The 22,048-nt window shown below is 34.3% G+C and overlaps 1 protein-coding gene across 5 annotated transcripts; it reads right to left on the bottom strand.

Annotated features, from left to right (window-relative positions):
• Window positions 1-678: 678 nt before the first annotated feature.
• LOC101746425 (A-kinase anchor protein 200) lies at window positions 679-21,289 on the bottom strand. Of its 5 annotated transcripts, XM_062671549.1 has the most exons (9): window positions 20,968-21,074; window positions 20,756-20,870; window positions 14,215-14,390; window positions 13,001-13,192; window positions 12,716-12,838; window positions 5,236-5,622; window positions 3,910-4,968; window positions 3,188-3,259; window positions 679-3,025 (listed from the first exon to the last, which is right to left on the bottom strand). In XM_062671549.1, the coding sequence occupies exons 3-9, from the start codon at window positions 14,383-14,385 to the stop codon at window positions 2,993-2,995; spliced, it is 2,037 nt and encodes a 678-aa protein (XP_062527533.1). In that variant the 5' UTR covers window positions 14,386-14,390; window positions 20,756-20,870; window positions 20,968-21,074; the 3' UTR covers window positions 679-2,992. The 5 variants fall into 5 exon arrangements, with proteins under 5 accessions (XP_062527533.1, XP_062527532.1, XP_062527530.1 ...); XM_062671548.1 differs by lacking the exon at window positions 20,968-21,074 and adding an exon at window positions 21,102-21,289 and having other exon boundaries at window positions 3,910-5,622; XM_062671546.1 differs by having other exon boundaries at window positions 3,910-5,622.
• Between the last annotated feature and the right edge of the window lie 759 nt (window positions 21,290-22,048).

The following is a 22,048-nucleotide window of genomic DNA, read 5'->3' as shown; positions in this document are numbered from 1 at the left end:
GGCGACGGCGGCTTTGCGTTGCCCATTCGCTTGGCTCGGATATGTAGTTAGAGGCGGCCACGATAAGAGGGTCATCGCATCGCGCCACTTTTTCGAAGAAAAATGAAACCAATATATTTTTGATACTAAATCTTAAAGCTGCTGCTAATTTAGGTACCTACATTGACCATCGTCAGCTTCCACTACCACCATTTGTTGTTATTGATTTTAGTTGTCGGCCGACCACGGGGTTCATTGTTTCGATCAAAATTTCCTTGTCGGAAGTCTTCAACCGAATAATGGGTCGTGGGTTAGTTTGTAGGGTTTACTCCGCACACTTCATTAATGTTGTGAGCCGTTTAAGCCGCATCGCTGCCGCGACGGAACTGGTATTAATTATTCGTATTTTTATCGTGTCCATATGAATGAAATGCATACAAAATGTGGTACCTATGTAAAATGTACAAAAAGTTACAGAACTTGAAAATAATTCCTAAAATCTTTAAAATAAAATTCATTTAAATTTAGAATTTATTGCAGCTATACATAATTTATTTTTCAAATGTCCAGTATTGTAAAACTACAACTTTATAGGTTTAAAGTCCTATTAATGAAAACCAGGAGTGGAAGGTCATCATCATCAATCTGTGACATCTAACAATTACAGAACCATTTGATTTGTTTAAAGGAATAAAATAATTTTATTTATTTATTTATTTATTTAGAGACATTCACACATCAACATTTATATTTAATAATAATTGGAATAACATAATTACCTATAAAATTAGCAATTATCAAATATCTTACAAAATTCGACATTGCTATAATGAGCAAACAATTCCAAATGCACTATTGAAATCATGAAATGTGTTTTAATTTCTTGACCAACCAACTCAACAATACAGAAAACCAGCCTGCAAGGTGAACTCTATAAGTATGTAGTAGTTTCCAATAGGGAAACTTACTAATCAAAGCTGATTTGTGTGCAAAACACTTTCCTAAATAGTACATTAATTTTAAGCAAATTCCAAGGATGCTCATTACAATAAAGGCCGCCAGCGCATAAGTTGCCTAACCCACTTTTTTTCATATTCGTGCTTATGTTCTGCAACTTATTTTAAACAATTTTTGAAGCAAAACAGGCCTATCCCTAGTTTCGCCTATAGTTAACACATGGCTTTGTAAACATTATTATTGCGCGTATTGTTTTTGCCTACGAAGCAGTGTAAAAGTAAATTCAAACATCATTATCTCCATATCATGGTAGGCTTAGATCACTTTTGCGCTCGGCGGCCTCCATTTAATTTTCTTACTTCACCGAGAACTCGCAATTAAAAGAATCTTGGTTTTGTGAGAGTTCTAACATCAGAGTGAAAACATATTTTTTTAAGTCTTGTGTTTATTCTATAATAAAAGATGTTACAAGCGCACGATACAAACACACACTACTTTTATTGGCATTAGGAATGGCGAGTTTTTTTGATATGGAATGTCTCACTCGTGCTAACTGCTATTTTATTTTGGAAATCTCCAACCTCACAGCTGTCTAAAAATTTTTATAAAAATGTATAAAATTACAAAAATGATTTCGAAACAATTTTTTGTAACACTAGACATAAACTACGATACGAAATGACAATTTCCTAAAAATACCGAATCACGTTGTAATAAAATGTCATGATAAAGTGGAAAACGATAGTACAATGTTTAGATATTACGCCGCCATTGTTAACTGTTACACACATCTAAAGTTTACCTCTAAGTATTTCTAAATATTAAATGTCTGTATATGCATAAAAAAGTAAAGTATAATTACAAAATTGGCCACTAAATACTCGACATTCATCATAATTGAAAGAATAATAACTGTCAATTTCCAGGTACCATTTTCTCTTGATTTTTATCAGTTTCCCTAATTCTGTTACAATTTGCAGATATTTCATGAATACTTTAATTTAAATTTATTTTACTTGATATTCACAGAACGATCGATGTTAAAACTAATTCTTTACAACTTATTATAAATAGGAGTAGCATATTTCGTAGTAGTGTAAATAACATAATATACTAATGAGATAGGAGAAATTTCTTGTTCAAATCCATTATTACTAGAAATTTACATTTAATTTTATAATTATAATTAGAATACAATTTCTCCATGAATATGTTCAAGCCGTAGGTCTTTTAACATGATGAAAGCATAGGCATTAAAACAAAATCATTTTACTTCATTTTGTAACCACAATGATGAGATAACAAATTAATAAATAGGTAATCTCATTTTAATTCCATACGGATTAATGGGCATGAAAATGGTATAAATCATATACTAAAAATCTCTGGTCGTCTGCACAGAATACACCCACCCATTTCAATATAGAATTACAGTACAACACTTTTTGTTATTCATACATTACCAAGAAGAACAATTTAAATATAGTGATATATGCAAAGAACTTGTCTAAAAACGACCCACATTATTTATTGAAAGCTGCCAAATTAATTTAAGAGAAATGAAATTCACCAGGGTATTATTTTATTAGGAACTGAATATCAATTTTTGACCTACAGCGTCAATATTCATCATATATTTTCGGAATCGATAGAAAAGCCACAAAAAACTAAATTATAATCGATTTATAATTTTGTGTGACATTTATTTCATAAGGGACAATGACGAAGTGACCGACGACATCGAAACTAATACCCCTGTAATAATGGCACCAACTTATCGCACCGTATACTGCCTATATAACTTTGTTATTGTAATATAAAACTCGATCCTAGCGAATATAATATAATCTTAATTTTACAGAAGCAAAGCACACTAAACTTATAAATACGCCATATATGTGGTATTCTAAATTGAAATTCATTGTAATTGATATTGTATATAAGGTATGGTCGAACTAAGTTCGATGTTACATCGCAGTACGAAGTTGTAATAAATAAAATATGTTCAGACACGTTGACCCGCGGTTGTGGACTATTATATTTGATCATACGATGTCTAATTGGCCACCGCTACATCCGACGATGTTTCCTAAAAAGAACAAAAGATATGATTTTACAACAATAATGAACTCAAATATTTCATTTTCATTAATGAAGAATAATCCGGGTGGTATTCATGTTTTAATCTATTAGAAACATATCATCTCCCCTTGATATTCTTTAAAAAAAATGAATGTGAATATCAACTTACAGTTTCAGGTTTTAATTCTGGAAAGGGTACGTCGGGAATTAAATCCATCTTGTCAGAGATCGGGAGAGGTTCCTGTAATAATTGTTATTAACTTATTATTCCGAAAACTCACTTCACGTTAACATTCTTTTATTTTTAAACAGTTTTTGATCCACAATCACAGTGAATCACAATAAAATTTTCAATTAAAAGTTTAATCATTTTGCTCTTTTCTACTTTTTTTTAGGCAAAAGAAAAAAATAAATCAATTTGGTACAAAATGAAGCATTTTAGTGTTCAATCAATTAATTATACTTTATACTATCATGGACCATACTACTTCATGAGATACTTACTCAAGCGCTTGTTTTTTTCATCATGGTATTAATTTCACATTTTGAATTTCTTTTATTCTAATAACAAAACTTTAGTCCACAACATTTTATATTTTAATGTAACGAAAATGGTTAGCAGTAAAGCAACAAATTTCATGCTGATGTTTTTGTAAAATGAAGCATGTCAAGGAAGGGAATAAGGAAGGGAGTGCAACCACTAGCTGTAGCTTTAGTGACATAACATGTACATCGTTTCAAACATCTCATTCTTCATAGAATTGACGATCCTCACTCGCATGCTGTCAAAGTGCATATAGAACTATAACACAACTGTTAACGGGATTTCTAAATGTTGTTTAATTACTGAACTAATAATCCACTACAAGGTCAAGTTCCGACGGTAGTCACCTGTGGCGTGTGCAGACCGAGTGGCGGCGACGCTTGCTCCTCGCTCGCCTGCTGCTTCGCCGCCAGCTGCGCGTTACCGTTGCACGCGCCGATCTCCATTATATTTTCTACCATATCTGTACATTCGTCAATGATTTTGTTTCCAGCAGATTCTTCCCTTTCTTTTATGTTGTCGATCTCTTCTGTCCCGTTGGTTTGTTTTGTGTCACATTGCTCAGATATCTTTCCGTCGTCAGTTTTATTCATGTTTTCGTTACTGTTATTTTGTTTAACGTCATCGGGGATATGTTCGTTCTCCGAAATGTCTTCTTTAGTTGTCAAGTTTGATTCCGAATGTAGAGTAATGTCATCAATTTCCGTCAAATTAACTTCGTCACCTGACAAAGAGGGAGGTTCTGGGAACTCTTCAACATCGTCATTCAAATCATCTTTTTTTTCCATGTTTGTTATGTCCATTTTCGTCACCTCTGTGGGTTCTAATAACTCTTCAAATGAAGGTGTTTTAATTTCATCAATGCTACAGAGCTCTTGATTGTCTGGTACTACTTCTGAAATTACACTCTCGTTTACGTTGTTACAATCGTTATTGTCAATATTAATAGTAGGCGATTCTGTTTGATTTTCTGTTTTTAATTGTTCAATGTTCTGTTCGCAAGTCAATTTATTAATGTTACCACCATTTTGATCTGTATTTTCAATAATAGCTACCAATTCACTTTGTATTGGCTCTTGGTTGTTTTTATCTCCATCTTCAGGTTTTATCTCTTCATTTTTAGTAGTCTCAGAAGCATTTTCTAGCTTATTTTGCAGTTGTATTTCACCAATTGTGTCATGAGCAATATCATCCTGAATCAGACCTTTTAAGACTATATCTTCATTTTTTATTTCTTTTATTGTGGTTTCTTCAAAGAGTGTTATTTCAGCTTTTGTTTCTACATTGGAATTATCCTTTAAAACTTCAGAAATCTTCTCTTCAGTGTCTGCTAATTCGACCGAAATTTGAGCCACTTCTTCAGTTAGCTTTTCTGGTTTGTGATCAGTGGTTTCTATAATTTCTTCCTTTAATGGGAGAGGGATAGTATTATTGGTTTGTGACTGGCTTAAAACAGCCGTAGGATTTACAGCGTGTGTGTCATTGTGTACAGCCACATTAGTTACGGCAGGCTCTTGTGTTGTGAATGTGGTTTCAGCAGTGTTAGGTAGCGAAGCATCAGTCATTTCTGGTGCCATAGTGGTGGCAGCAAAGGATGCGACCGAGGAGGGAGGAGGATTAGCAGGAAGCGGAGGAGGCGATGGCTCTATCAAAGGTACTTTTTCAACACAAACCTCTTTTATAACAGGGATTTCAGGAACGGACACAACTTCTTTTTCAGCTACAGATTCTTCAATTTTACTCTCAACAATTTCTACCGTTTTCACATTTACTTCAGGAGTTTCGGTTTTGGATTGTTCCAAAGAGAGCCCATTAACAGGTAATTGTTCGGGTTCAGGCTCAGCCTTGGATTCAGTCTTGTCAGCATCGGGATTAACAACGTGCTCAACCGGCTGATCAGCTGCTAGAGTCTCGACCTGAGGAGTCTCGGGTGTGCTGTGGCCATTTGTGATGGGTTCAGTAACAGGAGTTTCAGGAGTCTTATCCTCATTTGCTTCGCTCGGAGTTTTCACTTCTTCGACAGTTTCATTTTGAGATTGTTCAGCAGTTGCTTCAATCACCTAAAACATGAAATGATGATATAAATATAAAATTTATATTTTACTATTTTATGTTCTAACATGATATCGAACCTTATCATCAGACATTATTTCTGCACAAGGGAAAAACCTGAGCGAGACTGAAGTGAGAACAACGTTTGCAATAGATTTTATAATTAAATTTCGCAACGGTAGAGTGGTGCTTAGTGTGTCTTATACAGTTACCCTTCAATGGTCATACAAACGCAAATATCATATTTCCTGCACAGGGTTGATTCGAAAACATTACATTTACTTTTTTTTTTATTGCTTAGATTGGTGGACGACCTCACAGCCCAACTGGTGTGTAGTGTAGCCCACCTAGTGGTTACTGGAGCCCATAGACATCTACGACGTAATGTTAAATAAGTTCTAAGGTCTCAAGTATAGTTACAACGGCTGCCCTACCCTTCAAACCGAAACGCATTACTGCTTCACGGCAGAAATAGGCAGGGTGGTGGTACATAACCCGCGCGGACTAACAAGAGGCCCTACCACCAGTACAAATTGAATGTACTATGGTTTCTTTCATTGTCCATATATAAAATTTATACAATAAAAATCTATAATTATAATTATTAAGAATTCGACTTTATTCTGTAACTATTTCAAAAATGTTGAAGCTTTTTCTAAGTAAATGGTCATTTACTTTATAAAAACAACTTTCAATAGAATATTAATTGTGTGACCAATCCTCGGAAAATTCACCACATTCACTATCATGGGATAATTTAGACTACACATCTTATCCAACTGCGACGGGGCAACTGCCGTCGCCCGAAACATGTTTTGTCGGATCCCCCGGATACACTCTCGGTGCCTTTAGGCACCTTCAAGCACCGGTCACCGTCCTCCTCGATTACGACGAACAATTCGACGAGCGAACTAACTCATAGACACAGCCCACTGAGTTTCTCGCCGGATCTTCTCAGTGGGTCGCGATTCCGATCCGGTGGTGGACTCTGCGAACCACTGCTTCTGCTAGGGCTACTGTTAGCAAATTCTCTCAGATTGAGCCCGTGAGCTCATCAACTCGTCCGGGCGTACCTGGAATAGCCCCTTAGGCTACCAGCGAACAGGTAGGGAAAAATAAGAAACTACATATTATCGTAGCGTTTAGATGTTCATAACCTTTAAATTTTACTTCAAACAATCATAATTGAACTAAATTTATACGCAATATGACTAAAAGCACTATTTTTGTTTATTGAACATTGTAATCAAAAAAATCTCGACCTTGCCTTCTCATAAATCTCTCATTATGAAAACTCTTTTTTTTTTCAAGGCATGGTTCTGTAATAGGTAGACAAACTCATAACCAAGTTAATGTTACGCAGACGAGTTTTCCTGTGTATTTTGATGTACTATTTGAATTTAACTTGGAATATTTGGCACCGACGCCATGAGTAAATTACAATAATTCCTTAATTCAAAAATTAATACTTATTATTATTACTCTTACGGTATAAATTATCATATTTGATGTTACTAATAAGTACAATATACCTGTAATTAAACCCCATTAAAACAATTGCAGATGTAAGTTAAAAAATTTGATACGCAATTTATAAATACACAACCGCAGCAGAGTTGTGGCAAAGAATAAAATGATACTCATACTGAAGGCTAACTTTGTTAACAATACTGTCAACAAAAACATCTTAAATATTATGAATGATCATAATCTAATTCGAACTAAACAGCATGCTATTTATTAATGTATTTACTTTTGAGACGTTAGGGAGAAACGTGGCCGAATGATATATTTTTATATAAACTTTAAAGTCGAACTATACTCAATCAATGACATCCTTTGTTACGTGTGGGTGAAGAATAAGACTAGTACTAAGAATTTATAAATTATTATCTAAATTACTTCTATGTAACATAAACAATTTACATTCAACGTAACCGAATATCTAACCACGGCGGACGTCATTAATGATTCACACTTTATATCGTACAGGCACTACGGATGCCTGACCATGGAAATCATTTTCCGCTCTGAAACTACCATTTAGAACTATTGTACATTTGAATGGTTTGTGGTTTTAACGTGAGTAATCCACGTGTTAGGTATTTTAATATTTTTTTAAAATATATACAGTAAGATCTCTCTAGCAGTCTAGTCTGTATTTTAGTGCATTTTTGTAAACATAATTCAATCTCACTAAAGATCCAAAGCACTAAATAAACTATTTCAAATTCGATCTCCTTTGAAATGTAGGTAAAGTAAAGTATCTGTAACTGACACTATCATAAAATATTAATGATCTAGCAAAAAAACTGTATCACAGTAACGTAGTTTTTATTTGAAAATTGGATGTAAAAAATTTGCGAAAAGCAACATTCGCTCGCGCGTCGATCTACGGACCACCGCGGTGAAAGACGTTCCTTTCGTAGTAGTCACTGCAAATACTGGGATTGAGATATGCTTTGGAGTATATTTAGGTTTATTCAAATTGTGGACAAATAATAATATGAATAAGCCTGATACAGCCCGGCCTACACTCGTATACCGATTAAATATTATATTAAGATTGTTATAGTTTTAATATCGTTTTTAATTTTTTTATTATAATGCCAATCTATATAAATAAAAATGAATTGATGTTCGTTAGTCTCGCTAAAACTTGAGAACGGCTGGACCAATTTGACTAATTTTGGTCTTGAATTATTTTTGTGGAAGTCCAGAGAAGGTTTAAAAGATAGATAAATATGAAAATACTCGGAATTAAATAAAAATAACAATTTTGTTTTTCCTTTGATGTGTCCCCCCCCCGTAGGGCGGATTCCTTTTGTTTGTTTTAAGTGTATTTTATACAAAAGTTTAAGCTTTTATTTATAGATTGAGGCACTACGAAGTCTGCCGGGTCAACTAGTTAAGCATAAAAAGCATTGGGTCAGTTTAACATTACAGGGAGAAAAATGAAACGTTAAGTTTGTCAGTTTCGAAGCACCGATATTATTATGCTTGTGAGCACCTATTGATCACGTGATTGTCTATAGAGTATAATCAGAAGCAACATAAATTACATCCACGATAGCATTCTGCTCTCTGCACATAAGTACATCGGGTCATAATACACATAATGGATGACAATATCGTAAGTTGAACGTCTCGTCTTGAAACATAACAAATAATTGGAGGATTGCAAAATCAGAATATGTACTTGATATATCTTGCAAACATAAACATTTAAGTTCATTTATATTTATTAAGTGAATTATGTGAGGCACTGTTTTGGCAGGTCCCATTGTAAGCCCGCAGATATAGGAATTCATCATGCTACTATTTCCACCTGTCATGCATTCCAGTTTAAATCATACGACAGCCGTTATGTATGTTACAAATGTGACAAACTATTGCCTAAGGGCGCCAATATGCATAATGTCACCTATGTTTTCTTAAAAACAGAAAAAACAAACAAATACAATTTTCTTAGTTGGTTTGTCAAACGACTTTATATAACTCTGAGTTGTCAGTAATTATGGTCAAATTGATCCTTGAATGTACACTACTTAGTATATAATTAGGAAACTTATCAACATAGACAATGATTGGATTTTTCCCCATGGTTTACAGATACACCTCTGTAATATACCTCTTTCCTTGTTATTCAACAACCTATTCAACAGTCGGAAGTATTATGAAAATAAAGTGTCATAGTTCAAGTAGTCACCGTCATCATTTTTAAAAATAAGCAATTTCACAAAAGTTATATTTCAAAACGTATGTTACTGAAAAGTGGAAAATGTTTTTCTGATATTCGCAAAATCACCTAAATGAAACTTGGCTAAAGAAAAGGTTGAAATGTCGGTTTACCAAGTGATATAGACAGCCAATTGAATGATATGGCTATGGTTTAAATACATGGGGTAGGCACCAATTTTTCTAAGAAAACACTTTAAACACAATTTAACGAAAGACTACCACACGATTAAAAATTAATATTGTCTAATAAAATTAAATCATAAAATAGTAAAAAGGAAAATGGAAAATCTAATCTTAGGTCGTTCTGGTGCAAAGGATTCGGATTGAAGGATGGAATAGCCGTTGTACAACAGAAACAAAACTTTGACCTCATAGTCTTAAGGTATATTTTTCGGTATTCGCGTTTTATGTCTACGGGCTCTGATCCCCACTTTAACGAACTTAATAACCTTAAACAACAAAAACCGTTTTCAAGACGACAAGGAACAAGTGGTTGGTGGTGAACTGCAAGGAATAAGTATTTAGCTAACTTCCTACGCGCCACGCGGCTGTGTATCAAAACGACGCGATGCAAAACCCGCACCCACTAAGCCCACGGTCGTGTCGCAAAACCTGCTAAAGTCTAATTTTATTTTGTACAGCGCGTAAACCTGTTTCTAACGTCCCGTCTTTGCAATCGCAATTCTCGGTTGAGGATCATAACATTTTTGTCATTTATTTTTTATAAGTACAGTTTATTGTTGCTTATTTGAATTTCTAATTTCATAGCATTAAACTTGGGAGAGAAGTTCCCTTATTCGAATTAGAAAATTTTATAAAAATAAGCAACAAATGCAAAGAATGTTCAAATTTCAAAATGACACGGAGGAAGATGACCGTTGCAGTGTAGTCAAACAATCTAACACGCAAGTGACAAACCAGTTTATAATACGTAACTTGAACGATACATCCATGCGGGCTCACGCTGAACCATTGCATATGAAGTTAGGCATAGGGTGTCACGTTGCGGTCGTCAATGAACTAATGCGTCGGTAATAGCGTGATATTGTCGTCGACAATGACACTCACGTTCTGTGAGCGCGGATATAGCATCGCTTCGAATTATAATGCGCGCATTGTTCCTCGCACTGCGCCGGTTCGGGTGCAATGCACTGCGTCGCAATCGTTTACTTGTCATAGAAATCGTTGATTTTCTAGCCGGACTAGCTAGCCACAAGGTCACATCGCACACCATTTATTGCAGTACTAATTGAGCAGTAATTCGTTATAAATTACGTTTTACACAACACTTTTAATCTCATAACGTTAAGAATTGAAAATTTGTGAACCTTTATTTTCTATATTAGCTAACAAGATAAATATCAACACTTACAAACCAAACTGTCGAACACGTGTGCCAAATTTCGCATCGTTTCTGTCTTTCGGACAACAAGGGCAATGACTTTGATATTATAAGCGTAAACACACACCCACACACGAATTTTACTACATTGTCTCAAGATGTTCAAAACTTGAATCATGAGCCTGTTACAATTTATAATTTAGTATATTATTTTAGTACTATTCGTCCTGTCATATATTTAGTACCTAAATAAAATGGACAAAAAGTTGAAGTTTGTGTTAAGAATGCAATTCTATTAACTATAACGAACATCAACAATAAATGATAATAGGGTATGAACCCGCATCATGCAGTTAATACACGAGGCTGTGTGTGTATCTATTTTTAAACAGTTATCGGATGTGGACGCGCCGTGATCGGTGTGAAATTTAACTTTGGGTCACGATCCCGCATCGAAATCGCCCTCATTTTAAGAGCGTGTATTATTATTACATTAATCGTCTATTTTAGTTTTATCCAATAAAATATTTACGTACTATTATGAATAAAATATTTTTGGTTCTTAATATCCACTTACTTTATTATTGAAATAATACTAGTATAATAATTGTAGCAGTTGCTTGAATAGCTATAGGAGGGAGGCACCATTCTTTTGTGAACTGTAATTGTACCAGAATAACCGATTTATTCGCTTAGGTGGTAGAAATCTCATCTAAATCAATTAAAACTAGTGGAAATGTATAATGATATTCTTATGGAATATAATATGTATAAACCAGCTAGATCTTTTCATAAGCCGTATTTTATATCCTAGCAAGATGTTTCAAATAGTTTGGTGTCTCTAGTTTTAAAAACAAACCGTTTTAAATGCCTATTTTTAGACTGTGGAGTGCTTTTGTAGCAATATGTTACACATCTAGCAATTCTAGTGGAATGAGATCCAATAGACGCTTTATTGAAACAAATGTTGTCCTAAGGCAGCGGTCGGGGAACTGGGGTAAATTACCCCAAATGGGATAAAATGAAATTTAGAGGGGTAAAAATGAAACTTTTGTGAGTAAAAAGTATATATTGAAATGAAACTTCTTTAGAATCATTGTGATTTCAAATTCGATGAAACGAAACGAGAAAATATTTTTTTTTTTTTTCAATTGTCATGGGGCTATAATATGAACGCTAAAAAGAAGCGATTTCGTTTTTTTTGTTCTTCGCCATGGGGTAATATCAGCTTACACAAAAATATTTTGGGGTAATAATTAAATAAGTTCCCCGATCGCTGTCCTAAGGCAACCGTTATAGCCACGCAAGCAATCAGTCTTGGCACTTTCCTAAAGGCTGGTTTACGTCTTTCCAGCTTTGAAGACCTCGCGATGTAGGCATAGGTTACCGGCAGAATCGTGTTGTAGATTCCAGTGAATATCTTTCAATTTTAATTCTTATATCTTCCCATAAGCACTCCTGCATAACCCAAAATACTGCCGAGACCTCGTTTAAGATTCAATTTATATGCTGATTATTTGATAATTTCAAAATCTTACGTCGTTGAAAAAGGTCCATTTTGATTGAGCTCTGACAGGTCTCCCTATTCAAAAGAACTACCGTAGTTTTATTAGTATTACCAGAAAGTAAATTGATATTGGAAAATCCTGTAACTTATCTAGTCTTTTGCATCAGATTGTTTAGTGATAAGAAATTCTCCCTTACATCGTGTAATATATTCCACTATTCTATTTCAACGTAAATGAATCAACGAAGCATAACTAGAGGGGAAAAAATCTCGCCTTATGAGCATCTGAACATTGTTTTCGTTCGAACTGCTACGCTCAAAAGGGTCGAGGTCCTACCTTAAGAATTATAGCATTTTATAGATCCGGTTATATAAACTATGATCCCTTGCTGGAGCCTATATTGATCGGATCATATCAGATATTAAATTGTAGGTTATTAAACCGAATAATACGAATCCCACCTAAGCAAATATATCAAATGAAAAATGTTAATGTTTAGTAGTGGCTTACCTCTTCGGGAACCTTTTCCGGTTCACCATTTGTCTTAGTCTCCTCTTCCTTTTGCTTCTTTTCTTGTTTGGGCTTATCTTTCCTGCTGAAGCTGATAGACCTGAGCGACCACTTCTTTTTCACCTGCCCACGACATGCTTTGTGTTAATTACAGCAACTTTAAAACCATGCTGCTTATGGTCAGATAATTAATGAGGTTTAGTAAGTATTCGACACAAAAAAAAAAGATTAAGGATTACATTTAAGTCAATTAAACACAATGTTCAATGAATTGTTTAAACATACTTTTTCTTTCTTTGGTTTCTTGCCGTCATCTGGAGTAGTAGTAACTGATTCTCCATTTTCTGCTTTCTGTTCAGATTCGCCGTTGGTTACAGGACCAGCTTCTTTTTCATTGCTAATCTCTATTGCTTCTTTTTCAGTAGTAGCGTCTTTTTCATTTTCTGGAGTGCCACTATCCAACTCTTTCTCCTTGGCCTAAGAAAATTTAATATATTTGTTATCATTTACACTTTTTCGATAATTCCGCCATTATGTTAACGAGGTTTAAATACTACTCAAGGTTGATTAAGAAAACAAAATAGGAAACTGGATACATAAAATTAATCTAAGGCTTGAGGTGATTATAGTCGAACTTTGACCATTGGCAAACACTAGTTTACTAAAACGACAAGTAACGTTTAAGTTTCATAAATGAAGAAAGTATCTACTTTCTTCGTCTAGTACTTTATACCAGTTTATTCTTAGACTAAGAAAACTATCCTTATAAGTAGGACTTTGGTATTGCGTTGATGCTCATCAAACCTCTTCAGACAACCCCAACTGCTTTTTAAGTCAATCTAAAGACTACGCCGGTGGTTTAATGCATACAGTAACTTTATGATTATGTTTAGGTTTGGAATCCTAAGATGCTTTAGGCCTCTTAATTTAAAAATTGTTTCACTTTATCTGTAAAGCTAACAAACAACTATTTCTAGTTGAATAATGAATGTGACCAAAAACAATTGAAACGCGTTTAACATTCACAAGTAATGTGTATGCACTTTTGAATACTTTTGATCATAAGATATCATCTAAACGACAAAAATTTAATTTCTTAACCAAATAATCATAAAAATTTAATAGAGACAGTATTAACTTAATGACAGCACGAAAACAGTTAGCACTATTTGGACATCGTCATATTCATCGGCACACAATAGGATTTCCGGTGTCCTGTCGCATGTGCTAAGAATGTGAACAAAGACGAAAAAGTATTGAATTTTTAGTCTGAGTACTACACAAGCAAAAGCCACGAGCAAAAGTATTAATAGTTTTATAAAATACTTTCCTTAAAAATATTTTACTAAAATTTTAATATATCTTCTCTATTCCATTACGTTCTTGATGAATCTCAATGATTTGTGTTCTTGAATATTAAGTGGCTAATTCTATAATATTATAATGATTGGCCATACGAAATCCATGTTTTCTAAACATATTTAGCATGCGATACTTACAGTCTGTTCATGGATATGGGCGTCGCCATTAATTTGTGGTTTAAGTGCATCAACATCGGCTAGCTGCTCGACGCGACCTTCACCACCAGCGCCGGCTGCGGCCACCTCTCCAGCGCTTTCCGCTTCCTTGCCGCTTATGTCGACCGATCTTTTGCTTTGTTTAGCACCCATGCTCGCTAAATAATTAGAAAATAAGAGTCAATCAGAAAAAAAAACTCACGTGCTCTATTTATTGTATAATTCCAGGATGGTAAATAGAAAATATGAGATTCCCGGAATCGGAACCGGAATAATATCTAATAATGTTAATTTATTTATATGTAAATTAAGTTTAATCTATACATAAGAATTAATGATCTACATAAGTGGCAAAATGTTTTCTTTTTATGTTTCATACGTCAAACGATGTCCAAAATGAAGGAATAACATTTTGCAAGAAAACTGCCAAAATTTAGAAATTATCTTAACAGGTTGCAGAGGTACCACATCACTTAACATGAGATGGGCCGCAAGCTCGTACACAATTAATGCAACAAAAAATTAATCGTATGCGAGACAGCTATTATGTAGTGCCGAGCATAAAATATATTATTTCTTACTTGTACTTTTTGTACTAAGCCACATTTTGTCGCGTCTATTGATAAATGTAATAATATACACTAGTTTGTTGAAACCATGACCACTTATTGTTCATGTTATTTATTGATGGTACTAAACCAGAAACATTCCCTACTAACAGCCACCTGCGATCTTGCTAATGCCTCGACAAAGCTGTGGTCAAAATTTAATAAAAGGTCACAATAAAAAATGTTGAATGATTTTTTAGGGATTTAACAATTTGTCGTATTCTCGGAATATCGGATAAGTTAATTACGGGTCAAAAGTTTTCTAACACGATCTCCTGGAATTCTTTTAAGTCTATCATTACAAACAATGGGTTTGAACCTTTCTATTAGCTTAACCTTTTATATACTTTCGATAATCTTATTTGTAACAAGAAACTATTACCATATAAAAAGCCTTTTGAGTCCACAGCTCGATTTGAGCGAGCGAGAACAAGCGAATAAACGCAGCAACCAGCTAGTCAGTAAACTCGAAGCAATCAAAAAACAAACACCTCGATCATAAGTCGTGAAGCGAGATTTGATAATAATTGTATACTAATTGCAGTTATTTCGATTGTATAGACCAATGTAAAGATTCCAACTAGATCGGAATCAATCTTGAAACGTGTGTTGCAGCTTTATTAAGAACAATCAATGAGAGTGTACTTAATTTAGGCGTCATGGAATCATATAGCACACGAATCCAAAAATAAAACACGTTAGAAAACATTGACAAATTGTAAGACACTACACAACAATATTATGTTCCTTATTAACCCAGTTTTTACATTTTTCATGGAAATTAAATTACTTTAAATAATAAAATTGTTTTCTGATAAATAATGGGCATTGGTCTGATCAACAGTTTTTTATATTATTTAATGTACTTTTTTGTTAGATGTTAGATGTTCTTAAATAATATTATTAATAACGCAATTTTTTTTATTTCCTAAAATTCATTATGAAAACGTACCGCTCATATTGGCATATTAGTAGTAATTACCTGAATCCATTTAAACCATAACGTAAACATCACCGTTCATCTTACGATACTCAGTGGTACGGAATCTTAGTTGTATTGGATTAATGGTTATTGCGCCCCTCATAGTAGGTATACTAATGTTATGTCTAAGTTCGTGTAGACGGAAACAACGTTTTCACTAAAACAAAATTATTCATATCTAACAAAAACTACTTCCGCTCATGAATTTTAATATTTAGATGCGTGCGTTTTAATATTTAGATGCGATAGGAACGTGACTTTAATAAAACGCACATATTCATGATATCTCCTATTCGTTTCATATATAACACGACAATAATCTGAAGTTTATATTTGTTAGACACATTTTTACAAATACACACCATTAAAAGATCTCTTACTTTTTTGTTACTTAAACATAACATTATAATGATTAGATTGTTACATAAAAGTAAAATCAATCGTGTGGCTAAAAATAGGTATTTCGAATTTAAAAAAAAAAGTGAATGAGTATTAGAATGCAAAGCACGGCCACTGTGTCACGGGCTTTGGGACACGCCAGAAATAAATAAGTTCGACCGAAATAGTGCGTCGTACATCGAAAAATACCGCGATGCACGTTTTTAGTCACAACACCTCGTGTTGACACACAATGCACAATGCGATGGCCGATGCGCCTTTACAGTGTAAACAAAACTTTCTCAAAAGCAAACATACGTTGCTTCCTGAAATAGCCTACTCTCTTATGAATACAAAGGCTGCATTAATCGAGCGTACGGTACACATATGAATCAAAATAAAACAATTTAAAAACACACCGAGTTATATTGCGCGCTTTTTTTGTTAGTGCGTAATTTAAAAACCTACTCACTCTGGTTAATTACCCATCAAACAACTGCTGCACGGTTACAGTCTTACAAGGCGTTATAAATGAAACTAAAAGTACAATCTATGTACATACTTAATTGTTAACATTGGTCATTAGTTTCGGGACGAATTCCTAGCGCATCGTTCTTATCGGCTATTCTCAATACAAACACACTCATAACAGTTACATTAGTCACTCAGAACCACAAACTCTTATCTGCAAGTAAATATTTATTATTGCAGACTGCGTAGAGGTATATTGAAAAATTAAAGAAATAAAGCGTTTCAAACATGCTACAGATTGGTTCAATTCTTTTGTATTTTCAATTTATTCTTATAGTGGGACTCACTGTCGCCAACAATTAAAACGATCATAATAATATATGAAAGCAGGCCGCACCAGTTCACAAGACAAATGATATTCCTGTTAAAAATTTAATAACTTGTGTTTGATGGATTTATTTGTCTAATAACAATAATACCTAAAATTATACGTAGCAAGCAAATACGATTTAACAAAGGAAAACATTTTAGGTGCCGTAATTACGTATTAGAAGTCTGTTAACATAAGGTAGAAGGATGCTAGTTACGTTATTCAATGGATATAAAGCTTTGTGTAAATCCTAACGCAGCTCGAAGCGTTCATCAGCCGAAATTTTATTTCAAATTGGTTCACGCATTTGGGGTGACTGACCTGCTTTATGCCCCCCCTACGTCAAGTTTATACGCTAAAGCAGTCAACCCGAACGTATTTTACTGTCGTCAGAGCTACAATGAGAGGCACAATTGAACGAGGTATTCAATTTAAAAGAGGATATAAGGTTCATCGACGGCCTTGGGTTGGGAAGTTTCAAGGTTGACGAGTCAGTGTTGGTGCCCGATAGATAACGCTTTTTTATGCTACACACGCTGCGTTCACTTTGCATTAAAACTACTCAACAATGTCTAATAACATTGGAAATTATATTGTATGTATAATAACGTGTTTTTGTAAATTATTTTTATAATAATAATATTAGAAAAATATGTTTTAAAACAATATAAGGTTAAACGCACTTTGGAGTTTAATTCTATCTAGACATTGTAGATACCTTGAGTGTCAACACTAAAATTATTAAGAGGTGAAATTAACTAGATTTCATTATAGGTTCTTTTTTATTAATTATATTTTTTTATACCGTTATGCAGTCATAAAATGATTTTTAGAACCAATATTTTAGTCATTCTTTTTTTGTTTACCATTTATCTAAATAAAAAAAATGCCGCCGTTCCAAAACTCTAAAGTGAAAATCGTTTTAATCGCACACAATATACTATGCGCACTAATTAACTTTTTTTTTAAATAAAACACTTGAATTACTTGAAATTTCTGTGATCGAAATGTGAAAATGCTGTTATTTTATTATTTTTCTCTACCCGATCGTTGGTAGCCTTAGCCCCAGGGGGCTATTCTAATTACGCGCGGACGGTAGATGAGCTCACGGGGCTCAACCTCAGAGAACTTGCTAATACTAGTGGCTAGTGTCAAGTGTTAGCCCTAGCAAAAGCAGTGCTTCGCTAAATCTATCACCGTTGCACGTCGAACTCTTACAACCGTACTAGATTAGTAATAAAAACAAAATTGATAATTCATAATGTCAATACGGATAGAATTTCTGTTCTAAATAAGCAAATATAACAGGTTTTTTCTTTTTTGCACGCAATACTGTGACAATACGCCGCGTAACCTAGCCACAATCCGCGGAAAATCGATACATGGCCAACTGTAAGGATTCAAAACCGCATCTGTAACGGAGCACCGATTTCATAAGCAGTTCAACATTCTGTGCTGTTCGTTTTAAACAACTAAACTTGCAATCACATGGACAATAATTATTTAGCGTTGCGATATTCTACGTTACTTTGTATTATTTAACAATGGGGGCGGAGTTGAAATCCGGGATTCCCGGGTTTGCCCTAGTAATTAAAAGGTCGCACCGGGTGGGGTTCGAAAACGAAGATATACGAAAGCGATTTAACCTACTTTGTAAGTTGTTTTGGATTTTAATTTACCGGTTTTAGTGTTAAAAACGTTTTAATCTCTACTAGTTTACTTTTGCGTCGACTAGTACATAAAAATTTCCCTTTAGAATATATCTATTTAGATATGCTTACTAAGATTGGCTCAACCATCCGAAAAATATCTTGACATTCAAAAAGAGACGTCTCGTATGCTTGTACATGCTACTTATTGGACTGAGGGCGCGAGATAATGTGCAACCTAATTTCTAGGTCGTCTGATTATATGTTTACCATTTGGTTGAGTCAATATGGTTCGAATATTTTATCTCTTGCAGTACCCTCGGCTCCAAACATACATTTTTACTGCCTTTTGTTCCACTTCCATTGCCTTCAATCTTCCTTAGTCGCTCCAACCATCGTGCAAGATTGTATTCAAAAAAGCCTGACATGCTTGACAAGCACTGTCAGGGCTACACATTGTACGGATGTCAATGATTCTTAGCAGACCTGAGGTTCTTGTCTACTAAATAATTAGTGGCCCGATTTCTATGTACGACACTTGAGAGATTCACTTAAGAAAAAATATATTTTCTAAGTGACCAGATTCATTTTTATTTCCTAGAAAGGTTTTCCAGGAGGTTTTCTGGAATTCCTAGAAAGGTCTTCCAGAATGCTCTCACGCTACTATATACTTTACACCCCGGTGCTTCTACAGCGTTATACTTGAAATTCTTAAAACGCTAATCTAATAAAAGAATCCTTGGCGGTCTGACCGTGTCCCCGGCATTGCTGATATCTACGAACAGTGTCAATGGCTTACGTTCAGGTAGGACCCAATGTTGCCGATGGTATCGACATCCTGAATCATTACTACCTTGAAAATTGTAGTATGAACAATGCGTAGAGCATATTGTGAGCCCGCATTAGTAGGTAGGTACCACCAACCAATCGAACTGCCGTCATACTTCTTGAAACTTGATCCTTATTGACTTCGACATGTCTCAAAATTCAATGCGAACAATTCACGTTGTGATGTCCATAAATTCTAATAACCACTTACCAGCAGCAGCTGACGAGCCATGGGCTAGTCTAACATTTAGAACAATAAAAATATTTTTGACCGTTTTCTGGATTGTCACAGAGACAAGCATTTTAGGGTAATACCGTAAAGTATAAATTTAGTATTATCTCATTGTCAAGTATGTGAATATTCTTTTTATTTAGGTAATATTACCAGGAACGCTAAACGTTGTTAGCAAATTCTATTATTATTGATAGAAATGAAAATCTGGCGAATTTCGTAGAGGCATAACGAAGTAATCAATAGCTAAATACCTACCTACCAAAAAGAAATGAATAAAAAGTTAATTTACTTCAAAAGTGCACAAACAACGACATAGAAACGAAATTTTATCTCTAAACTTATTTAGTGTAAGTCAGCACATTAAATTTTCTCCATTTTCGGCTTAGTAGATAGTAAGTTAATGTCGTTTAAGATTTGAGAATAATTATCAATGTTATATTAGGTTTACGTGACTTTACGATACTAACAAACTTAAGTACTTTTATGTAGGTACGTGCAGTGTATGCTGCGTCACATTTTACAGTCTGATTCAATTTCTTACTCAACGGTGATTCATCAGTTCCCCATATCATTCAAAAATACTCGATTTCCGGGAAAAACATATTGTTCAAATTAATTTGCCCTTATCTTCTTTATTGAAACGTGATTGAATAAATATTCTTTAATGAATACCATTAATTTTATTTCTTTTTTTTAAGATAATTTAACTATACAGGCCGGACGGACGGTAGTGCATATTGATAATTGTTCACAAAGGTAGGTATTTAGGATTTAATTTGGACTAGAAGTTTTAATAAATAAGATTAATACAAATCCTTTGTTACATTCCAAAATTTCTAGTCCTCGTGCTCACACTTCCAAGCCGGCTTTAGAAAGTTCCCTCAAATTATACTTTTACTGAATAATGATGCTGAAACTGATCAGCCGGCTTGTGCATTTTCAAACTTTATGATGTTTAATTTTATTCATCATGAGTAAAACTAACACTTAATTCATACTTACCGAAAGGTTTTTCAATCCAATCGAAAATAACAAAGGAATTACACTGATATCGGCAAAACGTTCACTTCAAGCACACACAGCCCAACACAATATGGCGGCGGGATCGAGTCCCCACCTAGAAAAATTCAAAATTAAAATCCCTAGTGTACAATGGATTAAAAAGATGGAACTTCGACATCAGAGAGAGACGCAAAATTACGATTACAACTAACTATCCTAGTCTAACCAAAGCTTGGTCGCACTTGTGTCCCAAGTGTTACAAAATCGTGATTGGTCAGTTGAACCCAGACGCTACATGGTAGCCAACACTATTATAACTAAAACCATAGATAAATATCAGACATACCAACATTGACAACATTATATTCATCGATTATGCTATGCCAAGATTATTTAAATTTATTTACAACATTCACAATTCGAAAGATGACAATTTATTGTTGAAGCAATTAATGAATATTGGAAACTTAATGCTATTGTTAAAGCCTATTTTACAAAACTCGTCTTAATTCATTAACAAATATGGCTAATTGTGAGCTCCTAACTTAATGAATTTGTATTAATTAATGTTTAATAACCAAAGACAAGATTAGCTGATGATGACGATATGACAAAAAAAACGAATTTTCACATAAATTAATGACTGTAGTTTTCTGTAATAAAACCCACACCTTCGCCATGAGGAGCATAACAAGTTATGCTGTAAGGTAGGCTATATGAGCGTGTAGGTGAGTTCCACCCGGAAAGGATATCCGATCCTCTTAATTTTATCGTGGAATGGTTCATATACGACGGATGCAGAGCAACAACAACCTGTCAGTTTAGAATAGCAAAATTCAACGTCACTCACGGGAATTTTAAAATACGACCAATGTGTTGCTGGGTATTAGATCTTATTGTGAGCTCGCACGCGTTTGTATCGCCTTATTTAACTTTTTCTGCCCAGTAGCGCTAAGAGATGTTTCAGATCAAAAAACGTAAAAAAGTTGGAGCTTTCGTCACAATCCCCTCGGCTTCTAAATATGAAGAAGTTGAAAATCCTTTATAATTGCACGCTGTGCGATGCGGATTCAGACACAGTCTAGGGTAGTTTTCCAATTACAGCACAAGAGCGCATTATGCGGCATAATGCTTAACTAAGCTTCAGCATAATTCGGCATTGTACGTCACTGAGTCGCATTATGCTAATTGTATTAGTATATAAAACTAATTGTATTAGTTTTCCAATTACAGCACAAGAGCGCATTATGCGCTCTGTAATTGGAAAACTACCTAGTTCTCTTTTTTCTCCAT

This window comes from Bombyx mori, chromosome 12 (assembly GCF_030269925.1).
Source record: "Bombyx mori chromosome 12, ASM3026992v2".
NCBI classification, from domain to species: Eukaryota; Metazoa; Arthropoda; class Insecta; order Lepidoptera; family Bombycidae; genus Bombyx; species Bombyx mori.
The sequence above is the reverse complement of the archived record's forward strand: the minus strand, read 5'-3'. Positions and strand labels throughout refer to the sequence as shown.